Source organism: Uloborus diversus, chromosome 2, assembly GCF_026930045.1.
Source record: "Uloborus diversus isolate 005 chromosome 2, Udiv.v.3.1, whole genome shotgun sequence".
Classification (NCBI taxonomy): Eukaryota; Metazoa; Arthropoda; class Arachnida; order Araneae; family Uloboridae; genus Uloborus; species Uloborus diversus.
Window position 1 is genome coordinate 207,883,126 of NC_072732.1, and position 12,316 is coordinate 207,895,441.

The 12,316-nt window shown below is 36.5% G+C and overlaps 1 protein-coding gene across 1 annotated transcript in view; it reads left to right on the forward strand.

The window, feature by feature from the left end:
- Positions 1 to 2,807: 2,807 nt before the first annotated feature.
- The window catches only part of LOC129216776 (tetratricopeptide repeat protein 39B-like), a 56,863-nt gene continuing 47,354 nt past the window's right edge, over positions 2,808 to 12,316 (forward strand). Inside the window, exon 1 of the mRNA XM_054850992.1 lies at positions 2,808 to 2,863. Within this exon, the coding sequence (XP_054706967.1) occupies positions 2,808 to 2,863 (56 nt within the window). The remainder of the gene's footprint in view (positions 2,864 to 12,316) is intronic.

Sequence of the window (12,316 nt, forward strand, 5' to 3'; positions counted from 1 at the left end):
GAGCAGTGTAGTTCAAAAATTTGATTTTGTTATGGAGAAATGAGTTTTAAAATAATTCATGGGATAGGGAAACTGATATTATCCCTTTGAGAGGGGCACGTGTTCCCTAGGCCCGCCACCTCTCCAAAAATGCGCAACTGCATTTGTTGAAATTTTGCATTTTGCCTTATTTGTTTCAGCAAGAAAAATTGAACGGGATAAACGACAAAATTTTCCGAAAAATTAAATAGTAATGGGGCTTAAAAATACACGAAATTCATAAAACACTTGAACAGTTTTGAATCGAGTCTTAAATCTTTATGGTGTATGACATGAATAAATAGTGTTGAGGTTGAAACTAATTTTTGATGGTGTTTGACTCCATGAAAATATTGTGTTGCCACCAGGGGCGCTCCCATGAGAGGTCACGGTAATCTAGCAAAAATTTCCTTATTTGGCAAATTTTGTCGGACGATTTGGCAAAATAATCTGAAATTTAATTTATGAAATTATCATCAGTAAAACATGGGTCCACTCAGGGCCGTATCCAGAGGGCGGGCCTGACGCCCCCCCCCCCCGAAACCCAAAATGTTTTGTACCGTAAAACAGAAGGTTTTTTTTTTTAATTTTTTTTTTTAATTCCTAATGTCAGAAAAGGAAAATAACAATTTTTTTTTTAATTCTTAATTTTGCTACTATTCAAAATTTATAATATTTTGAAGAAATACAGAAAAAGCAGTTCTAGTTCTCATTAAGCCGCAAGGCACACTTGAAATTTAGACCTTTAATTTAGGACTTCCTGCTCTCTTTCCCAATTCAATTCATGGCAGTCCAGGGTTATGGTAGGCCCTTTGTCAGTTCGTTGTTTTTCAAGTCTACCAAACTGACTTCTGTGCACTTCCTCCTCCAGGGGCGTGCACAGAAATTTTGGGGCTGTCACAAATGTCTTTTTTGGGCCCCCTCCATATTGTTTACCCATATTTTCAACCCTAGGTTTAAAAATATTGGGCCCCATTAAAGCTCGGGCCCGGGCCAACAGGTGTCCTTTCTCCCCTCTATGCACGACCCTGCCCTCCTCCCCCTATAGCTGTTATAACACTTACACTGTACTGATTTCGAGCCGGGGACTCCCCAAAGGCTGGGCCCCTATTTTCCGATTAGGCGAGTATCGTGTTACCAAGATGTGCCAAATTCAGCTCCTTGATACATCCTGAGTAAAAAATGCAAAAATCACGATTCTCGCGTTTTTGTAGCATAATTTTCAAGATCATTTTTGTGGCTGATATGTTTCATGTCTTGCATTTATTTAATGCCGAATTCAGTATCATAGAAGTTCTTTTGTTATTGCTTGTTTTTTCTCTTACCTCTACTGCATACTGTTAATACCTTAAGTATGAGAAAAAAATAACACTTACTCTACTCTCTTTCATTTTCTGCACTACTTGTGATTGAAAACAAAAAGTTTGTTTCGAGAAATATTTCGTTGCATTTATTTTTAAACTTAAAACGGGTATGTCTTGCAAAGTTATAATCATTTTGTAAGACTGTACAATCAACTTCTGAAAAGTGTAAACAAAGAGCTTCAAATAATTTCAACTGTTCGAGAGTCTTTGAAAATTATTTAAGTTTTTGAAATTACTTGAAAAGTTCTTCAATTTTGTATCTTATCAAGAAAATAAAGTATGAATTGTCCAAATGGCCATAATATTACTCTTCTGTTCTTATTTTCTGAATGTCTACACCATTTCTTTTAAACTATTTTGTAGAATTTTCATACTGTAGGGCATTAAATGAAAAAAAAAAGGGAGTAGGGTTAGTGATGAAAAACAAACTTCACTAAAAGCCGATATGAGCAAATGACTGGGTGCTTCTCTTTTCTCCTCTCTCGTTTTTCCTCTCTGTCCATTAATTTCCATGATTTGTCGAGCAAGCAATTTTTATTTTGTTTGATCTTGATTTGCAAAAGAATGTATAACTTTTGAAAGACTTTGTTTGCCCATTTTTTTTTCTCATAATTTTGTAGTCTCAATTACCTAATATAAATCCTCAAAATACAGATTTTATTTTCAAAAATTTCTCGCGGGAAAAACTCCCGGACCTCCTAAAATTATGGATGTTCTACATCCGACTTAAAGAGACACTCTTCTATTATCCTTACCACTACAAGGTGAATAAGAAAAATAATAAGAAATTAAAATAAAATAACAACAGTCCAAACAGTGGAATTATTAAAAATCGAGACAAAAAGTCTTCTATGTTAACATTTTTATGAGTTTGGTGTGTCTGTCCACTTTATTGTTTTGCACCAAAATTTACTTGATAAAAACATTCATGCAGATCCGAAACCTTAATCGGCATTTTTCCATCCGTAACAATATTCACCTTGAAATTGGATAATCCTAATTGCAAGCAAATTTTATGCTGCAGAGTATGAAAGAAATGGACTTTTTTTTGAAAGACTACATTTTAATCTTCGAATTTCATTTCCTCCAACTAAATGGAACGTTTTCTTAACGCTTTTAGTTCACGCACCATTTAGAATCGCCCGACTGCGCTTGCGCTGATTTTTTCAGTTCAGAGCAAATTCGGTAACCGTGTGTTATTCCCGCTTGATTTGACAAGACGAACTGTTCTTGTCACACGTTGGATGTATCTTACCAAATTTTGACACCGCAAAACAATGATGTTGGGCATGTACTGAATGAATCGCAGTCGGTTTTAATTGAATTTTATTGTTTTTTATTGGCTGCGCATCTTTGATTGTTCCATCGGTTCTAAAAGACAAAAGTGGATTTTCAAATTCCTTGAAGTTGTGAAAGAACAGGAAGATGTCGGTTGAAGTGAAAGAGCTGAAACAGACGAGATTTCAGAAGTTGAAAAAAAAGTAAGTGAATAAATGCAATAGTTTATCTTCAATAAGTATTAATAAAAACTCAAATGTGAAAAAGCGATTTTATACTTGGTTCTGTGAAATGTTTACATTTGATTTCCAATGTCTTTTTTTGCCGGATGTTAAAAGTAAAAGGGCTTACAAATGTTTTCTGTTTAACATTGGCTAGATAAAAGGAATTTTAGAATGGTTTCCGGACAGTTTTTATTGCTGGTTATCTAGGTATTTGAGTCAAGAGTACTACGGTATTTTTCAAAATTTATTATGTTTTTCTTTTTTCTTTTTTTTTTTTTCATTTCAATACGGCTGCAGAAGAAACCTTTTGCAAACCTAGAGTCGGTAGAGCACGAGATTTAGTGCGATCCTCCGATATGGCATCCAGTCTTTCATGTGCTACCAATATTTAGGCATGGATGACACTGAGAATTTCGACTCTCAGTTTCCCACCAGAGGGTTAAACTTAAGACCTGCTGGACTTTAACGATGTGAAATTGCAGTGGCCTAGAGTGCCTAAGCCAAATAGACAATCAAGATATCTCAAACACGCCTGCATAATCATTATCATGTGTCATGACATGGCGATTTTCCGCGGATTTTGACCGACGAGAGCAACAATTTCTTCGTATTTTCGCTGTTGTCAAACTTTGTCAATTTCATTTACCACTAAAACTTATATTTATAGTATTTACTTTGACGCTGTTGACACAAAATTTATTGATCTCAAGATGAAATGCTACATTTATAGCATCACATCAATTTTTCGAAACATCGACGCTCGAAATCAAAACATTCAGGCCATGGAAACAGCGACCAAAAAACTTTCATGTTTTGAAGTTTTCAGTGCGATAAAATTACTATGGTTGGGGCAAACCCATCGTCTTAACGCTTTGATTAGTATTTGCGTAGCCTTCACAATGCTTCCAGACTAGGTTTACCCCAACTATAATATGTTGTATCAGAAACGGATTAAGGTAGCCCTGTCGGTAAGGTGCTGGACACGTGACTGAAGGGTCGCTATGGTTAGGTTAGCCCCAGCAGCCCCAACCCCAACTATAGTTCTGGATCAACCTATGTTAATTAGTTGATTGCGAAGGTGGAAATTAAAATATTTACCTACAACTTATTAATCAATAATTTAATTTATTTTGAAGGTCATTTACAAATCGCAACCTCAGTTTTTAAGTATTTTTCCTGTAAAAGTAAACAGTAGCAATTAATCCCGGTACTACTTGTGGATCACCACCGTGTGGGATCGGATTAGAATAGTCCCACCACAGCCCATACATGTCGTAAGAGGCGACTAAAATGGGCACCAAGTGCCTGGGGGTATAGCCGACTGAGCAAAGTCGAACTTCTCTCTTTGGCTACTTTTGGTGCTTTTGGGTCTCCTGGTCTTTTGGGCCTCTGGCCAAAGACTAAAAGAAGATTCACTATAACAGTACCCTTTATCATGACTCGAGGAGATTTCGGGTTAATGGACTAGGTTTAGATGCTGCTGTCTGCCAAGTGGGATAAGCCACACACACTTGGTGATCAGGCAGGGTTGGCAAGTTTCTGCCGAGACGGTTAAAGAACCGGTGGTAGAAACCGGTTAAAACCGGCATGGCAAAAACCACTTTCTGCCACATTTGCGGCAGACACTGGCAAAAACTCACAAATGAGAAAAAATTAAATTATTGACATGTAATAGGAAGTGCACAGAAAAAAATAATTGTTAACCAAAGCACAATTTTAATACGATATTACCACAATTTAAAATCAAATGTTACATTGTTTGTTCCCTGCAGTTGCTTCTTAGAAAAGGTGGTTTCTAAAATCTAAACAGTTTCTCAATCTAATATGACAAATGAGATACTTTAGAATATTCCTGCAACAGAAGAGCTAGCAGGCAATGCATGAAGGAACAAGCAATGTTCGTGAAACTTTCATCTATTGTATATTTTTTAAAAACTGGTCCACCATGTAGTAACTGGGGTAGTGGGAGAAATTCGACTGAAAAAATAAGTTTCGAGAAATAGGACCAATTCGTTTTGCAAAGCTTTGACATTAGGTATAAAATCTATGTAAATATTGGCAAGTAAAATTCTGGCACTTTCTTCTTGAAGCATGTGATAATTTCGATCACAAACAAATTAGATGAAGCATATAAGTGAGCAAATTAAAATCAGAAATGCCTTTTAATTCTGTAAGTCATTCCTCTTTCCTGAGCACCTATATGATTTTTTGTACTTTGTTAGATTAATCCAAACATTACGAGCATCTGCAATTGAAAAGTTCCCTCCTCGAACTAAATTAAAGGCATTAGCATAGGATTTTATTTTTTTAAATAATGAAATGAAGTTTAATTTTTTTAGTTTGCTTAAACGAAAATCATTTAGCAATAAATTAAGTAATTAAAGATGCTTTTAAGTTTTTACCAGTTTCTGCCGGTTTTTACCGGTTATAACCAGTTTCTGCCCCTGGCACGGCAAAAACTAGTTTCTGCCGGCAGAAAGCCAACCCTGGGATCAGGTCAAGATTTTTTATATTTTTTTATTTTATGTATCTAGTCGATAAACGATAACAACACAATCATATAAATATACAGCGCATGAGAATATAAAAGTTCACAGATGAGATGCAAAACGTGAACCGAAACTAGCAACCGCTGCGTTGAAGATCGAAACTGAGAGCCTGCATACTCGAATGATTAACTGAAAACTAATGAATATTTTATTCAAAATTTAAACCATACGCGTTGCCAACTTAAACTCAAAAAAAAAAAAAAAAGTTTAAAAAAAAGCAAGCAAAAATGAACATTTTACTTGATTTTTGGGCAGGATTCGTTGGCTTATATCTGCTTGATGCAAAGCATGATTTGAATCTCGATGTAAATCGAATGATTTTTTTTTTTTTTTTTCAAATCATTCATTAAAATTGTTTAAAAACGTTTTTTTTTTTAATTGGATTTTTCAGTTTTACAATGATTATCTTAGGCGCAATTCATTAATTACGTAAGGATCCCGAGGGGGGTTGGGGGTTTGGAAAAATCCCGACATACTCTTACTTGGGGGGGGGGGGTCAGAAATCGCGCGGTCATTGGTTTGGCAGGGATCAAATTTCATTTGCTTCTGGAAGGTGAAAAACGTTTTTGGATGAGTTGTTTTTTGCTTGTTTTTCTAAGATTGAATTGTGTAAAATAAAAGAATCGCACTGTGTATAGAATGTCTTATTTTTAATTAGGATCGCATCAAAAACAAAAAATACTTGTTGAAAAATCATTCAGTCTGGATTTGTTTTAGTAAATATTTCTTTCCACAAAAAGGTTTTTTAAAAAAATTTATAATCGGGATTTTTTTAAGCACTTTTATTATATTTTGCCTGTTTGTCACGGAGTAATCTGAGGCTTGGTTTTGCTTATATTTCAGCAACTAGTTCACTTAGAGACTTCTGGATTACACTAAAAGATTTGCTTAAACATAAAGTACAACTTAACGCTGAAAAATTAAAATTCTGAAAGAAAATTAATATTTCCGTTAGAATGGAAAATAGCAAAATTTCATGCAATTTCCCATTAAATGTTTAAATATAAAACCCATTGTTACAAATTTTGTTGCCTTGCAACAGTAATGTTAAACGCAATCATTATGAAAATTTTGAATCAAGACTTCTCGGAAGCAAGGATGAAATTAGCAAGCATAAATCTTAAAGAGGAACAAGGATTAAATTTTAGTGCAACTGCTTAAAGTTTTAGACACGTATAATACAGTCGACTCCCGCTACAACGCGATCCGACATACGCGAAATGGCTATAACGCCAGTTCTTCAGGAGCAACGAATTTTAGAGCTATAGCGAATTTCTTGCTCTCAACACGAAAATATTTGGGAAGAAGTCGTGATGCAATTTTTAGTAGCTAATAACAAAGCGTTTCGGCTTTGTTATTGACTACTAAACAATGACTTCGTGAATGTACTTTTATCTTTTCAGCATCACTGACTACGCAAGTTACCACGCACCACACTATAAACATAGCTTTATTAATGCGTATATATCACCACTCCTCATTTTTCAATTATTTACAAGGGCGCCCATATAGGGGGGCTCAAGCCCTCCTCCCTTTGCGATTAGAGCTTCCTTGCTTTTAGTACTTCTTTCTTTGCAAAAATATAAAAACATTTCTTTTCTAGACATTAATGACTAAGTTATTAAAAATGTTAAATTTTAATAACTCTAATTTGTTCTGAAATCGGTTTCCATGGGGTAAATATCCTGCTAAACCATGGAGAAAATATCTGAGTCCCCCCCCCCTTAAAATTTTGCATATGGGCGCCCGTGTTTATTTATTCTAAATATGAAAAGTGATGAAAAATTGTGGCAGCTAGGCACGCTGTTTCATCTAAAGTTTGAAGATGGAAACAAAAAGCGAAGAAATGCGACAATTTAAGAAAAGCTAAAGATTCTTATACTCTTGAACAACTAGAAAGTGGGTCGAAGCACAACAATCATATATGATTGAATCTTTCAAACGTATAATTAAAAGTCAAGAGAAGGCAATCCGTATAAGTCCTGACCTTAGTTTTAATATGAAGTTCGCAGAGTAGAGTTTAAGCAAAATGCAAACAATATGAAACTGGAATCTGCTCTTGTATTGTAGATTATAGAGACCCTGAAAGAGGGGTGTTACCATATATGTAAATGTTATAAAAGTAAATGTGAAGCTAATGTATTTTAAAATATATTAGAATAACGATCTGATTGCGCAGCATAAATCACCATCTTCAATTTTTAAGTTATAAATGTAACTTATTGTATATACTCTTACAAGTGCAGTGTTTTATTATTACTACATACTGTACATACCGTACTGTTTTATTTTTACGTTTCTCTCTCCCATTGATCATTGGTTTTGTACATCATAACAGTATTTTATGTTGAATAATGCAGCTTTTTTTAATTACATAAAATATTCAGCTCTTTATGTAAGAAACGGTAATATATAGTTTAAAAAATGGTCTAAAACAGTTTAAAAGGTGTTTAAAGATGTCTAAAGTAAAAAATCATGTACAGAACAATTTTCTGTAACTCGAAATTTCGACTTACGCGAGGTGTCATGGAACGCATCCCTCGCGTAAGTCGGGATCCGACTGTAGTTTTTTTACCTTTAAGTACCAGCATTTATATGAAAAAATAAGGTAAAGTTTCGTGACGGTAGAATTATTCTATTTCTGAAATACATTTACACTAAAAAGAATAAAATAACAATTTTTTTTAAATACTAAGCACTTTTCACAACGCACTCAAAAGGACAAAATAACCTTTCTGGGTCAGAAAGGGCAATTTAAGCATTCCTGTAGTTTTCGAAAATTCCAAGAAAATGACACCACAAACGAAGAAAAGTGCGACTCTAGTCATTTCAAACCAAACTTTCCCCTCAAGAAAAATATGCATGTTTGAACTCTCAAATTTATGATTGAAAGCTAGATAAATATAAGAGAGAAATTCTCTTCTTGACTTGGGCCTCACTTTTCTTCGTTTGTGGTCAGGGTTGCCAGACGTCCCGGATTTCAAGGGACAGTCCCGTATTTTGAAAAATTGTCCTGCGTCCCGGGGAACTTCCATACGGGACGGCTAAAGTCCCGTATTCTAGCTAATAACAATATTTCACAAAACGAGACATTATTTTAAGGGAAAAAAATATTTAAAAAAACAAATGTCAAATAAAGAGTAATAAGAAAATCAAAGAGCAAAACGTTCCGAGACGGCTGACTCTATAGTAAACTGCTTGACTCTTATTAAAGCATTCGTTGAATCAGACTTGGATTTACAGTCAGTTTCATCATTTTACCTGACAATACCAAAGGTAATTTTGAAACAAAGCGGTCAGTACATGCCCTATTTAGAGAGGAAAACAAAAATTTACTTAAGCCAGTGTGTTTAGCCATCACCGTACTAGAGTCTCCATAAATTATTTTATAAGCGAGGGAGAATCCATCCCTAAGCATGTCTGAAAATTATAGCTTTTAAGTGAAGAAAGTACAGCTGCAACATGTGAAACCAATAAGGTTGCATTAGTTTTCCACTTTCTTAGTAATGTGTCCCCCGTTTTTGAAATTGCTAGTAAAAAACTTGAAATGAATCTACAACTTGCAGCTGATAACTTAATGATATTATGACACATTTGGTAAAACAGCTAGAGAGCAGATTTAAAGATAAGTTTTATGAATCGTTCGTTACTAAAACCTTAAAACATCTAGACGGTAGAAAAATACAATGCCTGACTGAGGGATACCAGAAATTTTTGAAACAGCTGTGAATTACATGAGAAAGTAGTTTGATTTCACAGATAACGAGCTGATGTGTGCATCACATGACTTCCTTTTACTCCAATTTAATGTCATTTTCCCATTATTGGCAATTTTAATATGATTCAATATTAAAATTGCCCATTTAAAATTGTTGGTGATATAAATATCACCAACAGTGGCCAAATCAATACCAGATTTTTTTAAAAAAAAATCGCCAAATTTGTCGCCAAGTTGGCGACCAAAAGACTAGCGATATATCGCCAACTGTCCGCCAAATTATAACACCACTTGAGTTTACATCGAAATTAACAATGATTTCCCTCCAAAAAAAGGTAAAAGATCAGCTTAGAAACACCCGAATGCAACCAAAAGGGAAAGTGCCCAACTAGGCCCCACTAGGAGTCCACGTACCAAATTTAAACTTTCTAGGACATACCGTTTTTGAGTTATGCGAGATACATACACACATACATACAGACGTCACGAGAAAACTCGTTGTAATTAACTCGGGGATCGTCAAAATGGATATTTCGGATGTCTGTACGTTCCTAGGCATATATCCACCTTTAGTCGAGTCGAAAAAAAACCCCAACATTCATTCGGGGGTGAGCAAAATAGAAATTAAGGCCGATTTTTGAGTGAAAATTTTTTCGCGAATACAATACTTCCTTTTATGTAAAAGGAAGTAAAAATTCCCTTCTTGTTTTAAGCCCAATGGCTTTAATGGGTTAAGTAGTTTTCTGACTTGTCATTTATTGTAGAACAGTTACATATTGAAAATAAAGTATTAGTAGATGATCTATACGATGAGTTTTCAACAATAAAGGAAGTTCTTAACAGCTTAGCTGCACAAAAGGATATTGTAACCGATTCGGTGCGACTTCCACTTTCTTGAAATGAAGACACAGTTCTTGATAAAAGCACAGGAAATTTATTTACACTATGTACAGGAAAGATCGTCAACAACTGCTAAATTATTTATCAGCAATTAAGGAATTATCACACAACACCGTAAACTCAACGTTTACACACGTATTTACTTCCAAATACGAAAACAACACAGCGAAATGCCTCGCAATAAACAGAGCAAAAATGCTCTCAGTTCGAAATCTCAATCGAAACTCCCCTGTTTATCACGTGGGACGCCTTTATAAACATCGAAAGAAATCTCTCAAATATTCCACACGCTTCTTGAAATGCGTTGACCGTTATCAAATTTTATCAATGAAAAGAAAAGGAAATAGGGGGTCGGATACTTTAGCGGAATGAAAAGGGGTTGTATATTCATTACGGGAAACTATTTACAGGTTATGTTACTACGATTATTACTTTTTACAGGATTTGTAACATTGCCCCCTTCCTAAGGACTGCACGTCCCGGGCAGTACAATCCCCAGAAAGGGTGCCAAACTTCTATCACATGTTCACAAATACACACATTAAATAATAACCAATAATGCATAGGAAACACAATAATAACAAGAAATATTACAAAACATTAAAAGCAAAAAAATTATCTACAACTTTTATGTTATCAACCATGGTTGTTTACGTAATACTCATGAACTATGGCCATAGTATGGGGCTAACCGAACATAATGTACAACCCTAGGTTTTGCATTAGGTGAGTTTTGGATCCTCACTACGACGTCATTTAGTCGGTTAAGGACTTTGTAGGGTCCATCCCAATGCGACTGCAATTTGGGGGACAGACCTTTCCGTCGGATGGGATTCCATAACCAAACCTTGTCGCCTTCGTTGAATTCATGTCCAGTAGACCTTGTGTCGTATCGGGTCTTCATCTTCTCCGCCGCGATGCTGATTCGCTCTCGTGCGAAGTTATGAACGTCTTCCAACCGGGCCTGGAGATCCTGGATGTATTCCTCAGGCGATGCAGGCGAATCTGGAGGACGACCGAAGACGAGATCACAAGGTAGCCGAAGCTCTCGTCCGAAGAGCATCTGAGATGGGGCATATCCGGTAGTCTCGTGGACAGTACTGCGGTAGGCCAGCAGGAACAAAGGTAGCTTCTTGTCCCAATCCCTTTGATTTCTGGATACCATAAGTGAGAGATTATTCAGGATTGTGCGGTTAAATCTCTCCACCATGCCGTCCGATTGTGGGTGTAGTGGTGTTGTCCTAGTTTTCTCAATTCCGAGAATTTGACATAGGCCCTTAAACACAGCAGAGATGAAATTCCTCCCTTGATCGGAATGAATCTGCAAAGGTGTTCCATATCTCGAGATCCAGTGTTGAACTAGAGTCTCTGCTACGGTGGTAGCTTCTTGATCTGGAATGGGATACGCTTCGGGCCATTTGGTGAAATAGTCGATGGAAACAAGAATGTATTTGTTCCCATCAGCAGTTCTTGGTAGAGGACCCAGGATGTCGATCCCAATTCGTTCGAAAGGAACTCCAACGTTGTACAGATGTAGCTTCCCTCTGCTTCTCTTCTTCGGTCCTTTACGAGCAGCACAGGCGTCACAAGAATGGCACCACTTCTCCACGTCATCCTTCGCCTTGCTCCAGAAGAAGCGCTCCCGAACTTTATTGAGGGTTTTCAAGACACCAAAATGTCCTCCAGTCGCACTACTATGTATTTCTTTCAGAACATCTGAAATCCTTGATCGGGGAAGTAGTAACTGCCACCTAGATGTCTTGCCGTCGTCAGATTCCCATTTCCGGTGTATCACGCCGTTCCGTAAATGGAGTGAGTTCCATAAAGCCCAGTATCTTTTTGTTGCAGGACTGAAGATGGAAACGTCCTGCCAGCTAGGGCGTCGACTGTCACTTTCCATAAACTCTAAAATTGGTTTTATGTCGGGGTCTTCAAGTTGATCTTTTCGAACTTGGTCATCACTCCATGGATCAGGTTCTGATGATGTTGGAGTCACTGTCACCTGATAGGCGGTAGGGCTAGTCGTTCCATACTGTTTCTCGATTCAGGAACAATAGTGGCAGTTCTCAGGACAGGGTCTCCTTGATAAAGCGTCAGCATTACCGTGAGATAACCCTTTTCGATGCTTGATCTCCATGTCATATTCCTGGAGCCGCTGTATCCATCTGGCTATCTGGCCTTCCGGATTTTTGAAGTTCAAAAGCCAAGTTAATGAGGCATGATCTGTCCGAAGCAGAAATTTTCGGCCGTAGAGGTAATGATGGA